Source organism: Idiotropiscis lumnitzeri, chromosome 19, assembly GCF_059441095.1.
Source record: "Idiotropiscis lumnitzeri isolate Australia: NSW breed Sydney's pygmy pipehorse chromosome 19, RoL_Ilum_1.0, whole genome shotgun sequence".
NCBI lineage: Eukaryota > Metazoa > Chordata > Actinopteri > Syngnathiformes > Syngnathidae > Idiotropiscis > Idiotropiscis lumnitzeri.
The window spans coordinates 5053962-5081119 of NC_142409.1; the positions used below are offsets into that span (position 1 = coordinate 5053962).

The 27158-nt window shown below is 41.0% G+C and overlaps 1 protein-coding gene across 3 annotated transcripts in view; it reads right to left on the reverse strand.

Moving 5' to 3' along the window:
* The window catches only part of sema5a (sema domain, seven thrombospondin repeats (type 1 and type 1-like), transmembrane domain (TM) and short cytoplasmic domain, (semaphorin) 5A), a 97379-nt gene that overhangs the window by 13142 nt on the left and 57079 nt on the right, over nucleotides 1–27158 (reverse strand). For all 3 annotated transcript variants that reach the window (XR_015839948.1, XR_015839947.1, XM_088283388.1), the window contains exons 8-16: nucleotides 25396–25681; nucleotides 24129–24264; nucleotides 21520–21724; nucleotides 19596–19803; nucleotides 18181–18298; nucleotides 16161–16342; nucleotides 15873–16016; nucleotides 13892–14039; nucleotides 7314–7539 (exon numbers count right to left, since the gene is read on the reverse strand). Coding sequence is in view for 1 of the 3 variants with exons in the window: in XM_088283388.1 (XP_088139514.1) it covers nucleotides 7314–7539; nucleotides 13892–14039; nucleotides 15873–16016; nucleotides 16161–16342; nucleotides 18181–18298; nucleotides 19596–19803; nucleotides 21520–21724; nucleotides 24129–24264; nucleotides 25396–25681 (1653 nt within the window). In the remaining 2 variants the exon portion in view is untranslated. The remainder of the gene's footprint in view (nucleotides 1–7313; nucleotides 7540–13891; nucleotides 14040–15872; nucleotides 16017–16160; nucleotides 16343–18180; nucleotides 18299–19595; nucleotides 19804–21519; nucleotides 21725–24128; nucleotides 24265–25395; nucleotides 25682–27158) is intronic.

Sequence of the window (27158 nt, forward strand, 5' to 3'; positions counted from 1 at the left end):
ACTACACTAGTGTATAATATGGCATTTTCTCACTTGTGTATCGCGTTAATGTGACCTTGCCTATGCGAAAAACAAAGTGACTCTCACCTTCAAAATTGCAGTGACTGTATCTATTGATCAGCACGTGATTAAATCCATGTGTCCTTGATGAGTTGGACAGAGAAGAAAAAGGATGCAGTGCTTCAAGATTTAACAGTCATCTTTGCAAAGACACATTCCCATTCTAGTTACTTTACAAGCTGCTCATGTTCTGCAGAGTGCTAGCACAAAAGAGAGAAGAGTAGGTGGGACAAAAAGACACACTCAGGCATCACGGTGTAATGTACCACACCGGAAAATGTCAAGGCCTTCAAATAGTGATATGTCCACGGCTTCACATGCAAACAAAGTTTATTGATATCACATAAAGTATGGCCACGAGTGAGAAAGAAGTGTCCTAGATTCCGAGCAGCACAGCTATTTTCCATGTGTGTGTCTCGCTATGAAATGTTGTGTTGTGGTTGCCCACAGTGGAACCATGCAACAGAAATCTCTTGGCTGCCCTGAGAGCTGTCAGGCAGCAGCCTCCTCAAGGGAAGCTTTTTACGGAGGAGCCAAATAAAGAGAAAGCAATTAAAACTCTTAAAAGGGCACAAGGGCGGAATAAACAGAACAGACTCACAAATAGCCATGAAATACACAATGATGTGTACGCAAGTAATGTGACACCTGGTTGTTACAGGAAGTGAAATATTGAGTTTTCTTGGAAACATACAACATCGATAACAAAATGGTTCCATCCTGGACTGATGGAAGAATCCAGGAAGCTACAGGTCCACATGGATTGGTCACTTGAGGGTTAACATACAATCATGTCCCTCATAGTGCTCCATGCTCAGAGTCCAAATTCCTAGCAGCGGATGAGGCGTTGAAGATTTCCAGGTTGGTGGCCTTCAGATCTCAGCTCGGCTATTCGCAGATGATGTTGTCATGACCGTCAAGTGTTTTTTTTTTTGTTTTTTTTTTACTGGGGTGGTTCACAGCTGAACGTGAAGCATCCAGGAAGGTGCTCACCTCCAAATCTGAGGCACTGGTTCTCGAGCCAAGTGTGCGCCCTCTGACTCGTTAGTGAAGTCTTACCTCAGGTGAGGGTAAAACTAAGTGAGTTTGAAGCATGGATCAATTCAGTCTCAGTACTAAACTGTTGCGAGGACTGATCGGCTTTCCTTCCCACTCTCATTTTCGGTCCTAACTATGGTGACCTAAATGTCTCGACTTGGATTGCTGCAACCCGAATTTGCAGAATAAAATGGGTGGATAAAGAAACTAAAGCGTGTTTTAGTGTCATCAATAAGGAGTTATGTGGTATAGGAATGGACCAACATTTCATCCAGTTGGTGGTTGCTGCTTGAATTTGCTGCGAATGTGACAAAAAATATCAAGGTTGCCTCATTCCAAACACGTCTGTGCAGTTTAGTCTTGAAAGGATAGAAAAACAAAAACAACAACATGAAAGATGCGAGCGGCCGCATTAGACCGCTTTGGCGGGTACAATAACAAAAGCGATATCCTGCTGGTCCAACTCCACTGTCAGGTTGCGTTTTTTCGACCATCAGGTTCATATCACATATGGGTTCCATCAAAGCAAATGTTTGACTTCAAGGATATTAAATCACATTGCCAACTCAGCAATTCTTTTCATATGTTGGCTTATTGTTTTTGTGGCCCGTTATTTTGTCTGCTAAGAATCGCTTGATCTCAGCTTCTGACAGACGGCTGGGCCCTTGAACGCATCACCAATTTTCTTTTTGAGCACCGTAACTCACTGCTGACAACGTCAGGTATGGCATTTAAAGGTGAGTGGAAATCATCTGAGAACAGATGCTCATGGGAATAAATTAAGAGTGATAAAACAAAAGGTATGCTTTTGAAAAGTCCGGGTTAAAAGATTATTGTTTGAGTCTGAGTGCACTGTACAGATGTGGCCCTCATATTGGTGGCTTTCAAAGTTTAAAATAGCAAAGGATGCATGACCAAAAAAATAAAGTCTACCGAGAAGCAAGACAACAAGGTTAGATTTTTTTTTTTGTATTGTCAAAAGCAAGCCTATCCTCTCCGCTGAGAAATCGAGGCACCAATGGGACGCCAAAGAAATCATCCAGTCTGAAAAAGCAACAAAGAAAGAAAACAAGCCACAACAAGTTTATCCCTAAATTTAAAGGTCAGGATCAAATCTTTTCCTCCCTCCTCTCATTAAAAGGCACAGTCCAAACCAGCAGGCAGGGCATTTTTCAAGTCAGAGGTCTAATTTCATTGCAAACAAAGCAGAACAGATTAGATGACTACCTGTCTTGTTTTTTTTTCGTTTTCTCATATCACTCACGGTAATGTGTCAAGGGGCTGCCAACTGAGTTGTGGTTCCTTCTGTAATAACAGCTGCCTAATTTGGCACACTGCAACAGCAAAGTGAGAGCAAATGCATGTCTCACCAGTCAAGACAGTACCAAGATAGATTCTGGGAAATGTGCATCAAAAGTGAAACGACTGACATCCATGTAAAGACGTGTTTGCCAAAACAAATCAACACTAATGACCAAGCAAAAAACTTGGAACTTGAAATTAAGAAATTTATATTACATTTAATATTACGGCATTCTTTTGAAAAAGGTCAGACTCTGGCTGCCCCCACCCAAAAAAATATATATATAAATAGTAAATTTATCTTAATATAAATTCTGTTAAGAAGAATTGAAAAAAAATAAGGTCATTTGGACAAAACAAGAAATTAAAATAAATTGCACACTGGTAAGCTAAGCCCGTTCTGTTTCCCTCTTGATAAAAGCGAGTCAGCCGTATAAAGCGAAGCGTGCTGGCTGAGCAGAGAGGGAAAACAAAGCAGAGACAATAAGGATAGCGCAGCGGTTATCATCCGTCAGCACTGGCATGCGTCCACCAAGTCTGTGCTGGGTAGGAAAAAAAAATTATCTGTTGCCCACAAGAGGGTCTCGGCCCTGATAGCGCATCAGCTCAAGTGAAACATATCAAGCCTGCTGACATCACACACTTTCTCCAGGGGAAACAATGAAGCCATCGCTCACTAAAGCAAGCTGACCACAGAATAAACTCACAAGCTTCCAAAGAGATGGTTGTGGTTTTCTTCTCGCACCGTCTTGTGAATACAATTAAGAAAATTAAATATTCAGTACTGAGGTTGAATTCCAACACAGTAAGTTTTATACTAATGCCACTATATGATGACCGACAAGACATTTTTTTTTCTATTGATTGAACCAGACAACCATATTTAGTTTTTATAGTCATCATTTATACTGCCGGCTGGCTTGTGGTCACACGGAATGGCTGACGAGTAAAGCTTTTATTCATTTGAGGCCCACAAGAGACCGACAGGTTGTTGGATTCAAACAGTGAGAGGTTATTTAAATATTTAATAAGTTGTATTTCATGCACATACAACTACCAGGTCAAAAGGTCATAACGGTATAAAAAATTATGCCATGATAAAGACAATGAAACAATACTTGTGGCTCTAATATAATATAATATAATATAATATAATATAATATCAATTCAAAATAAAATAATAAATTTTAAAAGGGTACATACAAATAAATAACACATTGGGTAACCAAAAAAAAAAAAATTAGTATTGCAATCAAGTTACCATATTACGAGAAAAGTAAGTTCACGGTAAAATAAAAGTCAGAATTTTAAATGACCAAAGATAAATGTTATTGCTGTAATTTGTAGTATTTCATTAATTAAGTTGAATAAATCCGAGGTACGGGCGGCACAGTGGGTGACTGATTAGCACGTCCACCTAACAGCGCAGCGGTCGTGGGTTTGATTCCTGCTCCGACCTTCCTGTGTGGAGTTTGCATGGCGTTAGATGTGACTGTGAGCACGAGTGGTCGTCCGTCTTTGTGTGCCCTGTGATTGGCTGGCGCTGCGATAAGCTCCAGCACAGCCGTGACCCTCGTGAGGAGAAGCGGCTCAGATAATGGATGGATGGATACATCTGAATTCCAACAAGCCTTTCATTGGATTTCTTTCATCATCTAATCAGAAATAGTTTAAAGGCACCTTTATTCAATGTTACCTTTGATGAAAAATGCCATAAAGACCAAGGAACTCTCCAAACAAGCCAGGGACAAAGATGTCGAGAAGTAGGTTCTAGGTTATAAAAACTTTCAAACCTTTGATGATCACCAAGAGCACCCTCAAATCTATCATGATCAAATTGAAAAACATGGCAGAACACAAACCTGCCAAGAGAGGACCGCCCACCAAAACTCATAGACTGGACAAGAAAAGAATAAAAGATAACATTGAAGGAGAGCTGCAGAGTTCCACAGCAGAGGCTGGAGTATCTGTCAATAAGACTACAATATGCCTCACACTCCATCGAGCTGGGCTTTATGGACTAGTGGAGACCCTTTGCTTTCAACAAAAATAAATAAATAAATAAAATACGGCACGTATTGAGTTTTTAAAAATCAAGTCAAGGGAACGATGGATGGTACTAAATACAGGGAGGGATATGTTGCCACATATTTATCCAAAATGAAAAGAACGCATCCTAAATGGATGAAGCATGACATTGATTCCCAGGCTTTGATTTTGACATCTTTGCTTTTAGCCATGACGGGTTCCGACTAATTAAATCATCGCTATCATGAAGCTCGTCATGTCAATCATAACAGTATGTGGCATATTGTAAAAGCGCAATAAAGTCTCCACGTTCGCCATCATGCGCACATCACATGACGACAGTGTGTGATAAAAGCATGTGACCCATGTGGTGAAGCCCACACAACCTGGAGGCGAGGCAGATGAGCTCCCAAAATAAGATGATGTGATGGGAGATTAGTGGAGCAGCCAGACAGTGCGTTAAGGAGAAAGCTTGTAATGAATCGGCTTCAAAATGAGAAACGAAAATCAAGGCCATAAACTTGAAACACTACTGACCGTGAATGGAATTGGCTCATAAACATCGATTGTCATTTGCATACGAGCGCATACGTTTGATTTTCCCTGTCTGATAAGCGAGATGGAAGGAAACGATCTAATTTCTCTTTAGTCGCTACTCAGTACTAGAGCGCCAGACATGAATAGTAAAATTTGGGGAAGGATTTACACCTTGTTTTTCACGTCTCATATTGCGTCGATGCCAATAAACACCACCGTGGTGACAATTGTTTCGAAATAGCTGCTTTCTCAGTCCCATATCAATTTAGGTAAACACACATTTTGGATGTGGTGCAGACCTCCCGTGTAATGTCACTGATGCACCATTTTCTCCTTAAATTGAATTATTGCCTGGCAACAAAATGCGTAGCAAATGCTTGGCTGCCTCACACTTGAGAGGTTCTAGATTGGAATCTCGCCCCACCGCTTGCCCAAAAGTCAACTCACCCGCTAGCCTAACAAATGAACTTGACTGAAAAATAAAATCATTCAAGATTCTAGCATATAATAAGCAGATGAACTAAGAAAAAAATGTGAAGTTTGAATGACATTATGACGTGAAAATAAAGTGGAATGGCATCCAAGCGTAGTCGACCCAAACACATTTTTTTGCAATAATTAATTCTACGAGCCTTCACTCATCTCAACATGACATTCGGATTACTATTGCATTTGTGGAAAATTAGTTAATAAAAATCCACCCATATTTAGCTATCTGTGTGGCGGCCATTTTGTCACTTCTTTTGACTTAAAATGACATCACAGTTGCTCAGGACTCAGGTAACGACCAATCAGACTCAGCTTCAGAAAACAGCTGAGCCGTGATTAGTCGCTACTTGAGACGCGAGCAACTGTCATTTTCAGTTGACGGAAGTGACAAAATGGCCGCCCTCCGAGATGGCTAAAAACTGTGGGTTTTGCTGCTTAACTCATATTCCACGAACGTGATATTAATCAGAATGCCATGTTTAGACTTCTTCGTTTAGACGTCTGAATAGAACATATATTAATAAAGAACATTTTTGGGTTGACGTCACCTTTAAGAAGGTAATATTTGACCAAAAAAAGTATGTTTCAATGAAGTCAGCCCCATTAATAAAGTCATTTACATTAATCATGTTTAAAAAAAATATAGAAGTGATTTGCCAGTCCTAACCCTCAGTGTGCATTATTCTTCTTGTCACTTGCTGTGATTAGTCCACGTGATCTGCTGTCGGGCTTCTTTCACGTGCCATTTTCTAATGAAACACATGCACATACTAACGCACAAGCAATTCACACATACATCTTCCTGATAATGAGGCAAACCATTTAAAGCCATCAGGTGTCTGTCACACATCTTAAAGATTTCAAAACGGACAGCTTTTGTTTCCAGCATGCCCTGTGAGATGCTCTTTGCATGCAGTCGAGGTGCATTTGAAAAGTTTCCGCTTCAAAATGCGACATCAACAATGTGTACCGGTGACAGCATTGGCCTTGACTGATAATCTGAAATAATGAAGCAGGGCGAAGAAACATCCGAGAAGCGCGAGAGACCACCCAGATTCAGCTCAAAGTGGGACAAGATAAGCCCTTCCCCACCAACACCATCATTATTTTTTTTTTCTACTGGTGTGTGATGTTTCTGTGTTTCTTATTCCTAAATTGAGCGTGTACATATTGGATGAGAAGGCTTATCTCCTAATCTTTGTTTATGGTTGATCCCCAAGATTTGAGGTCAAGGCACTGTGTGGAATTCCAACTGTTCCAAATTATGCTGTCTTTCCGCTATCGGTGTTTGCTCAGCTCAGCCGGAATGAGACACTCATAAACAACCAACGAGGCTTACGAGGACCTCTAGTATCGCTGGCGAATTGGGTGATGGCCAAAGCAACCAAACGCAAAGTGGAGAATGTGAAGTATAATTTTGTGGCATCCAGAGGTAAAATTATGCTAACTTTAGCTCGTGTGTTTTTGGTTGTCATTATTTTAGACGTGCATCTTCAAACGTGAAAAATCTGTTAAACCAATAAAAAGTCTGTGGTTTTCATCACCCAAATATCAGCTGATCATATTTGATGTCCCTGATTTATACAGCGAAAATATGACGGACCACACAGGGTTATTAAAGGGGAAATAGTTGGAGGCAAAGTTTGCAGAAGATTTTAGCCGAATCTCTAATTGATAAATTAGAAAGGTGCCTAAATTAATATAAAGATTGGCTTTCAGATTGGAAGATAATTAACATGTCTGACGTGTTGGTCTGTTGAGAAATGAGACCGTTTTTTTTTCAACAGCGATAGAAAGAAAAAAACACATTTGAGTGAAAACAGAAACATGCAGTGCAAAAGGCAACAAGAGCTTCTCACCGTCAGTGGAGCAGCCGGTTGAGCCGTCGCTGGAGCAGTAGCGCATCTCAATCCTCTGCCTGCCCACCTCCAGCAGGCTGGCATCCGGAATGCGAGCCTTGCACGTGTAACGGAAACGCTGCTCGTAGTGACCGCCGTTGTCGGAAATGTTAACCGGTGTCCACGGGGTCCAGGGGGTGGTCTTCTTCAGGTCGGGACAAGGCTGGGAGTTGCATGACTGGTATTCCTGCAGATGAGGGGACAAAAATGTTTCTACGCGGCAAGCTCATTTGCGGGTTGAAGATAATCACGAGTCGTTAAGTTGACAATTAAGCATGAAAATTTCCGTTTTTTTCAAGCTTAGTCAAACGCCACACAATTGCTCCTCAAACTCTCAACAGAGTGACAAATGTGAAATGAAACAGCTTATTTGATGTCGTGGAAACAAAGAGCCCTTTCAAATAATTCATTGTCGCTCATCCTTGAAAGCCAGCTGATTCTGGTTCCGGTTGGTTTATGTCGCTGATGTGGCAGTCCGCACCGCCAAAATATCCGCTTGGCTGGCTCGGGTCTGATGAGGATACATTCCCTTCAGACACCTTCACTGAACATGGCGAGACGCAAACAAAGCTGGCAGAAAAGGTCATTGATGGAGTTCAGAGGCAAGAGGAAAGAAGAGGTGGACTTGAAGGGGGAGAGCAAGGGATGCAAAGCGAGAATGTGAACCATGGAGGTAGAAATGAGGCGCTTTGTCCCGTCTGCTTCTGGCTATAAATATGAAAAACATATCACTAAAGCTCGTGATGTGAGTCACATTCAGGTATCGCCGTGCGAATATATGGCCTTAAATACCCTCCACCAGCTTCCATTAGGACAAGTGGTCAGAAAATAACATTTGTGGTGCTATATGTGATGATAAGTACAGTGAAGAGATAATCATGCCAGAGGAAGTGGAAGACCGACTGCTATTTTCCCCTTGCAGACTTGTTTATTTATGCTGAAAATGCCTTGAGTGACTGCCAGACCTTGAAAAATAAGATTAGAGCCTGGCAAAAAGAGCAGTGTCAGTCACAGGTCACAACATTAGGGACACCTATTCACTCAAATGAGATATAGCAGTTGAATGAAAAAATAAATCAGTCACCTTGAAAGTTTGAGGGAATTACAACTAACTGAACATTGAATTATTTAGATTTTTTTTTTGATGAAAAATAAACAAAACGTAGTCAGTCAGTTTTGACTTTATCAATACATATTTTTACTTTTAATTCACATGCCCCATCTTTCTGTTTTGTCAGATCAATTATACGTCATCCATCATTGTTATTTGTGTATACATTAATTTGTGTATGTTGATCATTTTATTTATGGTTTACTATCTGGGATTATTAATTTACTGGACAACATATCAGGTCAAGTATTTATATCATAAATGTTCATATAAATATTGATCAAAGGTGATCTCCCGCCATCAAGTCGAATCATTTAATATTATAGGCCACATTACAAGTTGATTTTACAAGCTATAAGAAAATTTTGCATTTTCCTGCTGCATCAAGTTTAAAGACAAATAGAAAATATAAATATAATGAAAATAAAAATATATATAAAAAAATAATATATATATATATATATATATATATATATATATATATATATATATATATATATATATATATATATATATATATATATATATAGCTACAAATAAAATAAGAAAATGCTCACATGTAGCAGCCTATTCTGGTAAACGTCCATTTATGAAGTGGCCGGTGAGTGTGCACCACTAATCATTTTCACTTTTAATACCCCTCTCATTCCATGCATCTCTGTATTGCATCTTTTACAGTTCATAACTCATCCCCACTTCTTGGACCTCGTTTTCCCACTTGTATGAGTCTCAACGTTCTTTGCGCCTCTTCCAATTGTCACAATTCCGTCTGTTCGAGAGCCAAGGTTAAAAACACACGGGAGGCATTGAGATTCCGTTAGTGGCCGTGATGAACGAGCGCGTCAGGTCCACTGCACTTCCTGCCTCTTTCCATCTTGAGCCGTAATCACCGCCACACATTAATATTTAACATTATTCCCCACTAGCCGCCACCCGTCTGTGATCACCAGACACAACAATGTACAGACACACAAAGAAAAGCTTCAAGTCTTTCTGGCCAACAGAGCAACGACAAGAAAAAGCTAACGTGTGGACAAAAAGCGAGATAAAGGTAAGTGATCTGCGGATGATGGAAGTTGTTAATGGTTGCCAAACACAGTAAATATTTAATGAAACTTCCCCAGTATGCTTTCAGCCCCCAAATGCTCTCAAAGGATTCATGTCAATCTTGAGGCCGAAGGCGATCATTAGCGAGCTTAAAGCTAAACCGCATTTAGCGACTCATGAGACTTTGTCTTAACTACTGCGTGTGTATAGTGTATAGCAAGAGGGTCAATGTAGCCCCACAAAAAAAGATTTGTGGCCGAGCAAGGTGGCCCGCCTTCGAATGGTGACACGAGTCTCCCCTGCATACCTGAAAGCTGACAATCAAATCTAAATCTTAAAAAGGCGATCAATTATTTTTCAGCGAGTCAAAGGTCCATTAGAGGTCAATCAGGCTATATTGCGATTATATCGTAATATGCAAAATAACGTCCTTTTCATGTGAAACACAAGTATGAACAAAAATTAGATGTCATTTCCCTTGTGAAATGATGAAAATAGTTGAATAAAGACAAAGCTCGACCCCTGTCATGAATCCAAAACAAAAGTGTGTGCGCGCCTAACGTGACAGGCGAGTGTATGCGTGGTGTAATTACTTTTTTTTTTTTTTTTGAGGCTGTGGTACTCCGTTATGTGTGGCCAGTTGGAGGTGAATAATAATGAGTCTTGCCTGTCTAACCTCCTACCATGATTACGCCAATTATGCTTCTTATTGGTGTGCCTCTGTGTTGTTGGGTGTCGAGGTTATGTTGGTGCATATTTACGTACACGTCGGCTCCCTGACATTTAAGACAAACTTCCAGACGGGAAATATTAGTCACTAATCCTCGTCGGAGGCTTTATCTAACACCATCGTGTCCATGGCGACGAAGCATTCCTCACATCTCCATGACAGATCAGTTTAATTAGCAGTGTCTACTGCGATGTACTTTGACAAACAAAGACTTCAGCCTGTGTGTGACTTCATAATAGAGGATGTTGTTGTCCAGGAGCTGAACATTTGTGTAATTTTGATCATTTGGTGTAAAGTTTGAATCATGGAAAAATACACAATAGACTTTCAAACTTGGCTTATTGCACTTTTGTTACCTGATAAAAAGAAATTAATATTTCAGCCGGTTAGTATTTGGGCTTGCTCTAATCAAGCCTTTTTTTAAACTTTAGAGCAAATGTTTCAAAAAATTGGCATGGTGTTGGGCACAGGCAAAGTTCTCAAAAAACAATCACATTGGACTAGCACCAAGTGGTGTCCGATGTGCGCAGAATCAAATATGGCTGCCACCGAAAATGTAGAAAATACCATTTTCTCAATGTTTCTTTTAAAGGTGGGAAATTTATTTCTCAAGCCATATTTCAGTTTCAGACCTACCCAGGTAAAAGACTATTTTAAGAAATGTATCCATTAACCGAAGTAAAATGCACAACTAAGACAAAAGACACATGATCTTAAATAAATCATAGAAAAATAAAATAAAATCATACTTAAAGATCAATAATGAAAAAACGTCATGCAATGGCACTTGTATTAAAAAATAAAAATAAAATAAATAAAATAATGATTGCACTCAACTTAAGTGGCATCCATGCTTTTCTGTTGCAGTTCTTACCGTACATGAGGACAGGCCAGTGCTCAAGATGAGTCCAATCTCAGTCTGGCTAAAGAGGAGGTCAAGCCACCCAAAATATTTGCAAGGAAATATTCTATGCGCCGTCACTAGTCTAAGCATGTTTTGGTTTGGGTGATGTGGTGGGTTGCAATATCTGCGTTTCTTGAGCCACCCTTCTTGACAGTATGATGTCATCATGTAGCACTACAAAAAGGCTGTTAGGCCGGTTGGTACAAGGTCGACCTTTGCGTAATTAGGAGGCTCTACATATAAAGGTGCGCTCATTCTCGGTTCCTCCCAAATAACTACACGGCTGTTTTGTTTTGATGAATCGCTGCCATTGGCCTCCCTTTGGGATGACATCAGACACGGGATTGGAGGCTCATGAATTTTGGGACCGATACTTTGCCGATACTCAGATGTTCCGAGTTAAGAATGAGCTGGTATGTTTGAGATGACATTCTAGTCTTTCTGGCGTCCAAATTTGATTTTGAGCAAAACAGTCACCAGGGGGCAAACCCAACTTGTATGCAGTTGTTTTCGAAAACTTTGTACCCTACCTCCCAACTTGTCGAACTGCCAAAATCTGTCACAAATTGTCGAACTGCCAAAATCTGTCACAAAGTGCACAATTCTTCTGATTTCCCTCTCCGCAGCTTAAAATGTAGAACAGCAGAAATAGTCAGATTAAAAGCTTTCCAACCAAAAGCGACTATATACCCTGCTGTACACGGTTGCTGTTATTGTTAAGATGTCAATTTCTGCCCTCTAGCTTCTCTTGACAGCATGTCAGCGAGCCAAGTTGGACGTCACTGCAGCATGAATAATTAAAACTTGAATTGACATCCCTCCCTGCTTGTTTGGCTGTTTGGGTGACCTTCATCCGCACAACCTTTTCACAATCAGCCGTGCATGATTTGCAAGGCAAGGTAAACATAATTACAGGGCTGAATTACAGAAAGATCTGACTGACATTCACATTCTATTATGCAACCTTTCAATTGTCCAGAATTATAAAAGTTCATTATATCCACAAATGAAAGCAAACCGCCCATCAGCGTCAGCTTGATTGTTGAAAAATTCAACCTCAATTGAATTGTGAGATATTTACAAAAAGTCACTTGTTTTCTAAGAGGTACTGAACTTTCACTAAAATCTGCTAAAAAAATAAATAAAAGGCGCGTGATGAAAGCATGGACACAAATGAGCATGTGCGAAAATCTCTAATTCATGTACAAATAATATTTCTTCTAATCTTTGGCTATTATTTGCCAACTAAAATCTGAATCAAAAACCTGTTTATTTTGTCAAACATTCGAACTTGATTACAATACGATTCAAGTGTTCGGATCAATCCCTCACAGCAATCCTCCCTGAACTTCAATTCCTCACTCAAGACATTTTTACACTTTTGAATTTATGGACGACCATTTGAGTCCATGTAATATGATGCATCGACAGATAAGATGCCTCGCTCAACGGTGGGAAAAAGGCATCACTTCACATCCGTCCAGACTTTCCACTTTGAGAAACATGAGTGTTGAACGCTGAGCTTCTAACCCAATCCATTTGTATACTATCCTGTTAATATCGCTCGGTTCCCAGAATACATCGGCGCATTACGGCAGATATCATGGTCAATTATCAGTATGCAAGGCTGAAGCTACAAGGCTGTGTGGGAGGCTTCAGCGCTAACTTTTTTTTCATCTTCTCAAACAGTCCATTAGATAACGCTGAGGGTGGACTTAAATGAGTCGACCGGTGTCTCTTGTGGTTGGGGGGGGCGTTGTAGATTATTGCAAACTAAGTCCGCTAGTGGAAGAAGTGAACTGAGACGATGTATTTCCTCAAATAGTCTGCCCATGTCAACGGTTGCTAACCAAAACAGCAGCAATGAGCGGTTAGTCATGTATTTGTGCGCAGTCATCGACGACATCGTTAACAGTGACTAGCTTGGCGGTAGACTATGACCGGCTCACCTTGCAGTATGCATTCATGTCGTGAGAGCAACTTCATTTGTTTTTCCCAGCGTTTTGGAAAGAACATTTTCACACACTAGTTTCCCTTCAACTCCAATATACCAGCAACTTTGATTAATATTCCAAAAATACTTTTGTGCAAATAAAAGCTTGTTCCCTAATATACGTAATTCCCTTGGCTATTATTTACAGTAGGACAAAATTAATAGACAGAAATGCTTGCTGGAAGGTTAATGAATAACCAAGACAAGAAAGCTCCATGAAATAAAGTTAAAACTACTATCACTAAATGTGATTCATGGATCCTCGCAAAGGTCAAGTTCCTCCACACATTCCTTTACGGCAATTTTTGTTCATATGGTCAGTACAGAGCATGTTTGAATGGCTTGCTGATGGGGAAGACTCACAGAAGCAACAATTTGCATCCGTCAGAGCTTGTTCTATCAAAACAAAACACTCAGACAAATAGTGAAGGACAAGGAGGAAAGGACATCCATCTCTTTCAATTCTAAGATAAAAGCAGCAGAGATTATGCGATCATCACATCGCACCGGCAACAATAGAAAACAATTCATTGTTCAGGTTGACCTTTGCAATTTCTTTGTTTTTGAACACACAAACTTGTTAATATTGGGTTCATTGTATTTATAGTGTAAAACGGCTCCCGGAAATATATTAGACGGATCCTTCCACACTATTAATATGACCAGGATGTGGTTATGTTCCGCAGACATAACCAGTGACACTGATAAATGGCATCAGATGAACAGTTGGCGAAGATTTTCTTGCATGTCGTACCTGGCCACACCCGGGACAGTCATTGCCATTCTCGCAGGTTCTCCGCCGTGACTGGATGCCGCCGCCGCAAGGCACGTTGCACCGTTCCCATGCCGACCAGGCCGACCAGTAGACGTGTGGCGGGCAGGGTAGGTGTTCATTACAATACCTGCACAAGGAAAACAACAGAGTGATGTCTTTTAAATAAGAATGACATCATGAGCTGGTTGTAACACAAGAACCCCAAAAAACAACATGCAAACGAGTTCAGTTGGCCACAGCGTTTCAGTGACTGCGTTAATATTCCGACGCCATGCACCGTGAGTGTGTCAAACGCCCAGACGGGAGAATTGTCGCACTTTCAAAGTGCGTGAGAAATTCACATAAGATATTTACTTAAGTGCAAGCAGGAGAATATGCCCATAGCAATAATTATAATAATAATTAAGTAAATTTTTTAACAGCAATAACCTGAATGAGAAAGTGATTTGCGCAGAATCAATTTGTCCATGAATAAAAGTCCTTGACTTCAAAAAAAAAAAAAAAAAATGAGCATGACGTTGTCCTCTGAGTTGCAGATAATTAAATGTGAAGGCACAAAAGACGCCTCCTCCGCTCAGCGTGCCTTTCCACTAAACTGAAATAGACTTCATATAAGGCAAAAATGTCCATAACGCCATATTAACTTGAATAAAACTAGCGCATTGATTATCAAGTGGCTTGAGTATGGCACAACTTGAAGACTTGAATTGAAGACATTCTATTTCCCTTTGATTCCATCAACGTGCTTAAAATATTTCAATGTAAAAAACACCACAACATACAGAGGATCAACTGACAGATCAAAAAGCATACTTGCAAGACTTTCCCAGAGAGGATAATGACACTTATTTTACAATAACATTGGCGTATAATTTACAACTTTTCCAATGCTATAAAACCGCTTTAATTACTGTTTTGTTGTGATTTGGCTTGACTGCCTTTTGAGAAAAGTGTAAGTGCTGAACTAACACTCCATTGCTTAAATCTTTTCTATTGTCCAATTCCCAAATACGCTGGAAAATCAAAAGCTATGTTCTTGAATATAATTATTGGAGAAAATAATCCTTGGAGCGGTCTTTTTCATGTTTACTAATCTGTGCGCTTGAAGTGGGACAGAATGGTGAGACTTGGGAGTGGGAAGAGAAGAATTGTGAAGGAGAAACCGGATCACAATCTTGTGCATGCCACGTGGATTAGCAGGTTTACAATAAGTCACATCCGCACACACACGCGGGGGGAATGAGTTGCACTCAAAACACGGCTTTTGCACCACTAAAAAACAGCTTCAGCGGATTAAGAACTTCAAATGGCACTTTGATAAAAATAAATAAAACAAGTGGTGTTTGTTTCGCCATTTGAAGCCATTTTATTTGTACAATGCAACTAATGAGTCACTGAAGCTGCCAATGTAGGCCAAGGTAAGAACTAATGAAAGTTCAACAATGTGGGCGTTAACCTGACGGATTGAAAATCCCCATGGTTGCTTGGATTCCTTTAAAAGCGACGGCGACTATGAAAACTCAAGACAAATTTAGGGCAATCCTGTTTGCCTCTCAGGGCATGAAAAAAGTAAAAAAATTAATGATGCTTTGCAATTTGTGCAAGTTACAGATGAGAACAAAAGCCATTGAGGCTTAAAGCAAAAAAAAAACAAAAACAAAAAAAAAGCTGAGGAGGGCGGCAGAAAATTCCCTTGGCCTCCTGCAGTGTTTGTTAGGTCATGAGTTCGCAAAATGTTGTCTGTCAGTGTTTTGCTCAAGGCTACTGATGGAGCAGAAGAGCACATCTTAAGAACTCCTCCACCAGGAGGGACAAGGCGAAGATGGATTTCGAGGATTTAGAGATGATATTCCATAATCGTCATCCGTTTTAGTCATATTATAATGTGGGGGGGTTATGACCAATTTTTTTCAAATTTTGAAATAAATTCCCAACAAATGCGAGTCGACATTTGGCGTACCTCTCTTCGCGGTTCTGACCCACACACACTCGCCCGCCATGACGAGGGGTCGGGTTGCTGCAGGAGCGCTGACGAACTTGAAAGCCAATACCGCAGCTGGTGCTGCAGAGAGACCAAGAAGTCCACGGAGTCCAGGCTCCGTTTCTATGGAGACACACAAAGAAAAGTTGTTGATGATTTTGGTCAGTTCGAAAACACATAACAGTTTCTAGTTTTGCATTTTTTTCTTATCTTGTCGAAATCACATCACACAAATCAACATATTTCAGTCAATCAGCTGAAACCGACCTGGAGCAGTTGGCGACCTCAACGCTGATCCCGTGACACCTCTGACCACCACACTGAGGGATGGGGCTATCACATGCACGTGTCCGGCACAGGCAGGACCCGGCGCTGCCACCGTCACTGTGGCTACAAGTGGACCAACTCGACCAAGCACCAAAACCTCCATCAACCGTCACATTACGGACCTGTAAGCATTGAAAAAGGATGAAATAAAAGCATGAAAAAGAAACAAGCTTGTCCTAGAAACTGGCCTTGGGAGTGTGTTGCTTGGACAGAAAAACACAGGCAGAGGGTGGTGAGTGTGCAACTTGAAATATATTTTCCCTTCAAATAGATGCAAAAAAATAAGCACAAACCATCTATGGCATCTCGAATTAGTCAGGCGTTGGGAGGCACATATGCAATAACCAAGAGGGTGTGCGGAATATGAAAATGGTCTCAGAAGATGATGTTGGAATGGACACACTTGGAAGCGCAGCAATGAGAAAGTAAAAGTGGCCAGCATAATGGAAAGGAGACACAAAACTGAATGAATCTGGAAGGTTGTTTTATTAGACAAACTCTAAATTACTATGTGCTTTGCAGGAAAGCCAATATGAGCCATGTTGACACGCGGCTCTCGTAAAAAAATAAAAAATCCATATTTTAAAGGGTAAAAGATTTAAAATATGGATTTTTACTGATGCTCCTGAAGCTTTTCACCAGCTTTTCCCTTGGTGGAAATTATACTGCAGAAACATGTTTATGCGTGTGTGTGTGTGGGGAGGTGGGTGTGTGCACCGTGCGGAGCCTATAGAAAAAAATTGCTCCGCTGTTATATAAGCCTTCATGTGGCTCTCATGCTTGGCCATTTAATAGAAAGTGACATAGCTTAAAATTAAATAATTGTGTCGCACACTTATACAAGGGAGTATAATACACATGTGAAAGTACAAGTAGTGGATGATAGATTCGTCTGTATCTGTGCAATGTATAAATCTAAAACGAACATCCCGCACCTTACCCTTTTATTTGTATTTAATTAATTTATAAAAGTTTTATGATGTAATTAGATATTATTCCTGAACTGCTGCAGATGATGGACATAGCACATTCTTGATAGTTAAAAAGTGGATAAAGTCTCTTGTCGCAAATGCACCGCCAGTGCACCCTGTGTCCGTAATTAGAACCATCATTTTAAATCAGCCTGCAAATGTAAGCTACGCATTTTTTTGCTCATGTGACAAATTTCCTCGCAGTATGCCAAACCAAACTTGTACATAAAGGCAACGTATTAATCCGACTTGCAGATTTATCTATTTATGCATGCACAAACCTGTATGTATGCATATTAAGTCAGCTTTATCATTACCGGCATCTGTACATGAATAATGATCATTTATTTCAACAAAATACACAGAAAACTCATTGAATTGAATTATTTTGGTGTTGAGGGATAAAAAAAAAAGAAAAGTGCCACAGGTTTTATGCAAAATCTTCATTTTCGATGCATGGGAGGTCGCGAGGCAGCGTATCGCGGGGCCAACCGGCTGTTGTACAACTGCTCAAGTCGGTGCAGCAGCTTCTGTTGATTACACTGAAGACCGTCTGCCATGACAATGGTGTCAGAATGTGCGCATGCTGTATGTATTCTTGCCTCGGGACATGTTTGGGAGACTGACAACCTGACTGGGAACATGGGAAACGGCACGGAGTAGCCTCATCCGTTGACAGGAGGACTATTTCTCAAAAAGCAGCGCTGTGCTGAAAATATCGAGCAGTTATAGCTCCCCGAATGGTGAAGTTTGAAGAAACGGAGAAGCAGCCAGAGGTGAATGATTGAGGAAGCGTGCCTGGGAGACACGGCGCTCCCGTAAACTTTGCGTGTTGGTTCCCGGGATGCTTTTCTTTGGAGAGGATATCTTATTCGGGCTGATTTTTGGGATGACTTGAGTGAATGCAGAGCAACGAGAGCTCACATGCATGTGAATGTAAGATTTATGTAACAGCAAAGCAGCAGTAAAAAATATTGATGGCTACTCACAGGGCACTTTGTAATGCTCTGCTCCCATTGGCTCATTCTGGCACTTTCTTCGAGCGTGGTGCATTTCTTCAGGAGGAGGTCCCAACCGCAGTAAGGGTCTCTAGCCCCCACGCATGCACTGGCAACGAAAAAAGAAAATGGAATATAACTACCGTTTTCATTCACCTGTCACAAAATGCAAGGGTACAGAAAGAGCAGGGGAAAGAAGGAAGTCTTCAGTCCTGTTCATCAAGGGTTGCTGTCCTGTGCGAATTCCATCTCTCCCTGCTGCAACACATCTGATTAAAATTATCAGTGCAGAAACTCTCCATTGTGACTATTTGAATCAGGTGTCTTGCAGCAGGGAGAGATGGAAAACGGGCAGGACCGCGGCGGACCTTGAACAGGATTGAACACCCCTGCTTTACAGCTTAACACACTTATCTGTAAAAGAAATTTGATTGATTCAGAGAGTGTCTATTACTTGGTGCTCTACATAAGTAATCCTTAAACAAGCGCTTGGATTCATGTCTATTTCACGGGAGTTCTTATGGATGGACCTTTGATCACTTTGCTGCCGACTGAAAATGTCATCAGCTGTTCAGGGCTCAGGTAACGACCAATCATGGCTCACCGAGTTTGGTCATGTGACGTTCACAAGCTGAGCCACAATCGAACGTATTTTAAACAATTTTTTGGGGCTTGACTTCCCTGTTAAAAATGGGGCCATGAAAAGCGAGAAACCAAATACGAGAAAGAGGATTTAGCAATTAGGAAGGAACATTTTTTACATTTTCAGAAACATCATTTTGGATGAAGGGTTGAAAATGGCAGAACGAGTTAGCACCCGCCAGGGAATCAGACTGCACAGCACGTCAACTGGCTTTTCCCCATGACAACAAAACAGATGACAAAGCGGCATCAGGGTTGTCGCACATATCACAAAGACACGTCTATGACACAACGTGTTACCTCTGATTGCCGTAAAAAAAAAAACCAAAAAAACAGGTTATCGTGTGCTCGACAAGGAATGCTGTTGTGATTCTTAGCCTTTGCGATGATGGATAGGCTCCCACCCTTGAGTGGAGTTTTTACGCCCGTTCTTCTGTCTCAGGTTTTACACTTGACGGACGGCCTGTCTAACAGAGAAACTTAATATGACCGAGAACCACACACAGCTGCAGCAGTGTGCGTGACAATTTAGGAGGAAAACCATGAGAGGACGTGGGCAGTCGTGGGCATCTCTTGTTTTCGGTGTAAAAGCTAATGTTTTTTTTGTTTTTTTTTCTCCAAGTCTTAGCTAATGCCCCTGGCCAACACTGATCTGGCTCTGGCAGATAAGCGCCTCCCACAGAAAATGAACCTTTAGAGGTGTGCACATTTGCTTTGGATGCAATCCATTGAGACAAATGTTGTTTGTTTGCTGATGTACTCACTCTCTGCCCTTGTGGTAGCTGCACCTCTTCAGGGGGATCTTGATGACCTGGTCTCGTACTCCCACATACAGCTCGCTTCGGCTGTGCAGGATCAGCAGGCTCCGGATGGGCTGCCTCTTCCTGGCTGGGAACAGCTCAATCTCTTCCAATAGGCAGCTGCCCGTGGACTGATTCAGAGGGGAGAGCACTTTTCTGATAGTGCCGTAATCTAGAAGAAAAAGCATTTCTCGTTATTATAATTCCCACGTACCTTATAAACGTACTGTGCGTTGCACATTTATTAGAGCACTTCTGAGGCCGTCCAGCATCAAGCTGATGTGGACTCTTTCGATATCAGCGAGCCTGGACGTTCTACTATTTTGAACGATAATGAGCAATTTCATCCTAAATTCTGTCTCACCGGGCTCCACTGAGAAATGAATGAATCGATAAATTAATCAAGCATAACATAGCAAGCATAAAGCACAAAAACAAAACTCAGGATTGAAAGTAAATTACACACTTAATCAAGAAATAAGGTGTTTCAATATTTGTGCCACTTTTATTTCATGAAATATGAAGGGATAATAACGACAAAAAAAAAAAAAAAAAGGTAATTGCAAGTGCTATTCATTTAGAGCAGTGCTACAATGGCCCGATCCTCTGAAGGGACTAAAGGTTGTCCTTGATTACGCTGTGGTGCAAAGGATGTTAAAAATAATTATTTCTCCCCAATATTCTCTGAAAACAGTCAAGGCTGACGCCTACAAATATTTAATGTGCTTAATTCATTCACTGCCATTGATAAGTAGTCGTGATAAATGGGTCCAAGAGAAATGGCATTTCCAAATACATCCCACACCAAGTATCCAACAGCATTCATGTATTATAAAATTTTTCATTTAGGTGAACTTGGGCCCCCAGAAATACAATTAGGTTTTTTTTTTTGTGCCCTTATAGAGCGCTCAAAAATGATCATCTAACACATGCAGTCCCTTGGGCCAAGCAAAAAAGTAATGAGGTGGTGAGTTTGCGAATTGTCGGGGTGAGTCTCGGAACAGCACAGAAGCCTGTCCACACCGAATCAGGAATTGATAACAGAATGAGATAGCAGGATGGTAGGTCATATAACAAATAGTGCGCACGACAACAAGCTCGGCGATGTTTCAAGTATTTTCATGAGTGGCCAGACTTTGGAATAAGAGCAGCTGGGGAATATCCCCACATCCATCACCGCATCCCACAAATGCACGGCAAAAGTCTGTCTGTGCCTTGTTAAAACAAACACTTCAGTGTTCAACACTCCCCATGACATAACGAATGTTGAGTTTGCTACGTATTATCCCCTCTCCCATGCTACGGTGTGTAACAAATGATTACAGAACAGAAAGCAGATGCCTAGTGAGTATCTGGTGTCCCACTGATAACGCTTTCCACGTTTCACTCAGGCTGTCATAGCCTATTGTCGCACGGGTGGGATCAAACTGGATGCTGATTGCGAGTGGCAACACACAATAAGACCGAGAATGTGCGCGATATGTCGTTATAATCACTTATGACTTGATTTCTTTCCCCACCCCACTATTATTGAACACATTGCTTTCATGGTTCATGTGATACATTGCAGGAAATGGAACAAGCTTTATGCATGCAGGACTATTTTATATCAAATAAGTGCTTTATGACATAATTAAACACAGTCCACTCTTATAGTTTATTGCAATACCGTACCTAAATTGCGCCTCAAAGAGTTTGTGTTTAGATTGACTTTCACAGTGCTTTGTCTTTTGTAGTGTGCAGCGGTTTGTTCAGCCCTTTTATTTGGAAAAGTGTGGGAGTTCCCCCATGGGTGCATCAAAAAGTGTATGTGGTGAAACCTTTCAAACAAGCTTTCCTAGCACCATTGAAAACCTCAGTTTTGTTGTATGCGGCGTGCTCAACTTACCAGTGGCTAAATAGATGATATGAAAGAGCATGTCTTTGCCCTGCACCACATCCACGGCCACATGGCTGAAGCGGACGTTATCCTCCATGAAGTAGGGCAGGGTAACCACGGGTTGGACCACCTCGTGCATCAACAAGAACTTCTGGGCATTTTGCAAGTTCCTCTCTGTCAGGTTCACGTAGGAGCCCGAGTCGATGGTGCCGCACTGCGGAGAGGGACAAATCGCAAAATGTCCAATTGACTGCGGCAAGGCAAGCTTTGTGTACATGTATTTTTTTTATATTTCCATGTTTCTCTGTAAAAGGAATCATATATGAAAGGGTCGAAAGGGTGTAGCTAGCTGTTTACCGCGCGAACCGTTTTGTTGCGGACAGTGAAGAGACACGACTTGCCTTCATCTCCTTGTCTCGTTCCACATTAGCACTGATCTTTGGTTGGCGCTGTGAGAGCTACATTCATTTAAATGTGTAAACTGACAGGACAAAATATTTGTCAGTGACAATATTTTGGTATTCTAATTTGTAGAGGTGTAAACCGGCCCATCATTTTACCAAGAGCTGTTGGTAATTCTTTGACCTCTACACAAGCTTCATAAGGGTTTTGTATTGCAGCTCATGAACATGTACAGTATTTGTGGAGAATAGCAAATATTGTGGTTATATTTTTGGAATTCCCCTTGAATCGGGAGTCCCATAATGAATTGTGATTTGCCTCAGGTGAACCATACTTGAACAAATTAGTTAAATGAGCCCGGACATTGTGTGAGCATTCGTTCTAAGCGACTAGCTGCGGTAGCAACAGCGCGGCCACTTTATACGGATCAATTCGCGACGTTCCACGGACTGACAGATGAGCATCATGGAGGCTTTTCCAGAGATGGGCAATGGATCATCGCCCTCACCACTTCAGCAGACGGCAAATGTGCGTCCGTGAGGGACAGCAGCAAGCCTGCTCTTATTGTTTTTCTCCTAGCAGAATGAGATACACTATGAGCATATATCATATTATAGCATCTCCCTATAGTGGTTAGAGCTCGGTGAGATTGGCCTTGTGCACACGGGGAGCTGTATGATTACATATCTGCCACCGTGACAAGGCACACGCGTGACAGCTTTGAGCCGATACGCAGATGGATGCGTGTGTTTGCCCGCTCGGTCCAGTCGAGGTGAGGGACAGAAGCATCATTTGGCTGAATGTGTTGCCAGTGTGTCTATCTCACGTTCTGTCCGGTGCTAAGATTGCATTGGAATTGCATGTTTTAAAAAAAAAAAATGCTCACAACATACGGGCTCGCTTTGCAAGCAGATGGTGAAATATTTCAATCAACGGTGGGAACTGGGAAGATGCAACGTATAGGCTCTAATAAAGCACTCTATATTTGTTTGTCAGTTCCTTTTTTTTGGACATGACTCATCGAGTATGATGATGTGGGAGCGGACCTTTTTTTTTTTTTTTTTTACCAAACCTAAAGTTGCAATGAGACTAATACCTCAGACAAAAGTAAAAATATTGTGGAGTGCTCTATTTAGGATGTAAAATATTAGGAATGGGTGAGCAGGACGGCCATTTGGAGTCATCTTGACGAAAGCAGTACATTAACTGTCCATTTGAAAAATACAAAATATTAATATTCATTCAGATTTGGCAAAAAAAAAATACAAAGCCCATCTAAGCACAGACGGTAATACAATAACAAACATGTCAAAATAAATCTTAAAATCAACGTGCATGATTTACACAGCACATGATTTAATTATCTCCGTTTGGCAGCAGTCTATATCCTGATATTTTCTTGCAAACTAGCTTGTTTTTAATGAAGTGTAAGTCCGCTCATGTGTACGAAGGGATGAAGCCATAAAATGGTCTCCCCATAAATTCCGCGCTCATAAATCTATTCCGGCAGCATTGACAAATTGATGAAGATGTCACCGAAACTGAGATAAAGTGTGCGTCGGCCCACTGCTGAGCATCAGCTATTGTGGACAATTTTAAAGTGAGACGGAGATGGTGATACAAGAGAATTTTTTAAAAAGCACCTCTCTGGGGTGCTCGGCCTGTATGCTGAGAAAGGGGAATGTTGCGAATCTTGAGCAGAAGGAAAATTGAGTCCCGAGAAGGGAAATGACTTTCATTCAAATAGCTTGTTTGCAGACATGAGAAAGTGTGACAGCGCTGAGTGGCTTTCCATGTCACTGAGTGTTTGCCGAGTTTTTCTTGTATAACATCATCACCTTGAGTGCTTCTGCTTGCACAGAGCGTGCGTGTTCATGTGTGGCAGGGAAGCCGGCGTCTCACCGATTGGCAGCTAGGTCTCGGAGGGATTTCAATCCCTCATGGAGAGCGGTGAGGATTATCTGTAAAACTCTAACCGTAAGAGCCACTTGCGCTAATAAAACATCCCCCTTCCCCTCTGCTTGTGAGGATAAAGTGCCTCAGGGCTGCTTGTGTAGAGCAAGGATGGTTAATAGAAGTCCAGAAGGTTCGAGGAGACATTTTTTTAATAAATCTCTCACAATGTAAAACGCACCACTGAGTTTATTTGAAAAGCAGGCATCCAGTATGACTAGAGGGAGGAGCTGATTGGGACCAATATTTCTTTTTTTTTTTACCTGAAAGTCAGGGTTGGGGTTGGGGTAGGGCAACCAGGCTGATCGGGAGTTTTCCTGGTACTTGAAGGGTCCGTTGAAGACCTGTGATATGGCACTCAGATTGAAGGCACACACAGCAGATGCAGCGATGCTGTTTCTGAAAGTCAGGAAGTGGAAAGAACACGGGAAAGAAAGCGGGACAGAGGCGGACAGAGGGGATGATGGACGAGAGATACAAATAAGTGTTAGCGCACACGAGACTAGCTCGGCTATAAACTGTATTTAGCATTGCTGTGAGCCCGTAATACACATGAAACGCACCCGTAAGGTCAACTCTGTCGTAAATGACGACCGGTAGCGGCTCGTAAATTCAAGAACAGGACACAATTAAAGTGTTTGGCTTGTCTGATTAACTGCGCACATCTCCACTGTGAAATACAGCTTCGACTTTTCCAGCTGTCACTTTCAGCATGTCCAAATGTCGTTCCGCTACAGTGGAAGAAAAGATTGAGGGTAGTTTTCATTCTCCACTCAAGACTTGGCCCACGTGAATTAGAAGCTGACGTGGCTGTTTATTAAAGTCAGTACCTGCAGGCGGAATGTTTCCAATACCTTGGAAACGACTTTGTTTCAATCAACTGGGAGCCATTGAGCAAAGATTAGTCAGCTTTTAGGAAGTGTGTGCGTGTAGGATAAAATGACCCAAGTATCGCAATATAAAATAAATGAATCCCTTGATTTTTATGCACCTCCCATACGAAACACAAACCAAACATAGCCTCTGCTCTGTTTTTTTAGGATTATTTAAGATTAACATCTCTTTGTAAAATGTGTCAGCACACATGTAGCTATGACATCACATAATTGTAAAAACACTGATGGCCTGACTGCTCATCGCCTGAATTGATTTTGGATTAGCCTTTATCGGAATGAACGGAATAAACCTACAAATCAAACAAAAACAATATTTGGAGGGCTTTTAATTTTTTTAAATTGATTTATTTATTTATTTTTGCAAATTTAAAATCTAGTATTATGCTATAACATTCTAGAACAAAACTTAAAAAATAATTTAAACAAAAATTTTAATTGGGCATTGCCTTTCTCTATTCTCGATCAGTGCCATTGTTTATTTTTCTTGTTTTATTTGTTTAATTGCAAAATTATATATATATATATATATATATATGTATATATATATATATATTTTTTTATTTTTTTATTTTTTGCTTTTCAGCGATGCGCTTTAGTGCGAAGCACATTGAGTTGTCCTGTGTCAAAAACTCACACATTGGTCGTAAAAATGCCGTAGAGTAGCTCCAGCTCCGGCAGGTAGAAGGTGCCCTGCAGCTCGTTGTAGTTAAAGGGGATTTCTCCCGGCCGGGAACAGTTGAGTCGCGCTTTCATGAAGGTCGTCCACGTATCTTCCAGGAGGAAGCGTCCGCCGATGTCATTCTTACAGACGCGGCCAGCACGAGAGAAGACGGTGCGACCGCAGTCGTGCTCCACCGCATACTCCCGAAAGAAGAAATACGTAAAGTTGCCGATATCGTAGGATGACACAAAGTTTGGTTCTGTTGACGGGGAAGAGAAAATTGTTTGTGTTAAACAGATTCAGTCGGTGTGTATGGGCTCGTATGACACCACAACAGCAGGTGATCGGGATTAATAACTACAGGCAATGTTATTAATGTCTTTGCATTCCAGTAGGAAAACTCATTTTTCATCCTTAAAGGTTGAGATGAGAAATTGCCAAAAGAGGTGAAACCTAATAGTTCTCACCCTGTCAGAAACGCGTAACCCCAGCGACACCGCCCTAGCAACCGCGTTCATCTTTTATGTATGACATTATTAGATCCTAACCGCACACTTTATTCTCCTTGGCAGTGATTTAATTCATCTTTAAATGGAAGTGTAGCAGCCCCTCCCTTCTCACTTCAACCTTCTTATCCTCGGCACCTTTAAAGGGAGGAGCAGGAGAGAAAAAAATATCTACACAGCGTAAAATTAGTTATTAAGCACCCATTTTCCCAGGGGTTGTCACGTCGTAGCGCAGGGTGACTTGTAATTTATTTTTCCAATTTAGTTTAAATGTTGAATGTAACAAAACGTCTGCTGGAGAGACTTCTTGACTAAATAAATTTCTCCTGCGCTTAGCCAGACTGCCTGAGCTGTCTTAAACTCTCAAATATGCACAGAGGTGCCATGTTTTAAAAGTGCATTTTTACCTTCATGGAAAAACTGAGCAATTAAAGCTTGGTGCTCCTGGATGTGGTGGATATGAAAACATGTTAATAAATAACTAAAAAATGTGGTTAAAATGAATGAAAATAAATCAAATAAAAACTAAAATCACTTCCCACATTATTATTCTTTGAAAACACTTCTCATGCTATGATATCCTTAATTCGCCCCAAACTAAAACCACCATTTTAAACATCCTATTTTAGATTAAAAATCCAGGATTGTAGATGGCCATAATTTATCCAACCAGTCATGTAAAATGATGACAATAATGTATACTTGCCCAATATTTTAATCCATCTTTTCATGGGACAGTATTAAAGAAATGATTAGGTTGCTGTGAATTCATCATTTACAGTCCCTTCAAACTATTTCAACAGTCATTAATACTGGAAACGCCTGCCAACAAGTGATTAGCTACAGCCCAAAATGAAAATGTCCAACTTGTGCCAAGAGTGTCGATATTTCGCGCGGTCACTGACAAACTGCGCCACAGAGAGTTCTTTCCCATGAGATGCTTTATTGACAAGAGAGTGAGGAGAACACCAAATTTAACACACCTGCTCCCATCCATTACCGAGACCTTGTAATGCTAACGAGTCACATGACACCAGGGAGGGAAAACGGCTAATTGGGCCTAATTTGGACATTTCCACTTAGCCTGTGTACTCACATTTGCTACCAGCTGTTTAGGCACCACTGACTATGTGCTGTTATTTTTTTAGTAAGTCAACATTGTTACATAAGCTTTACACTAACTGTTGTCCCATGAAAAGATAAAAATACCATTTACGAAAACGTACGCTT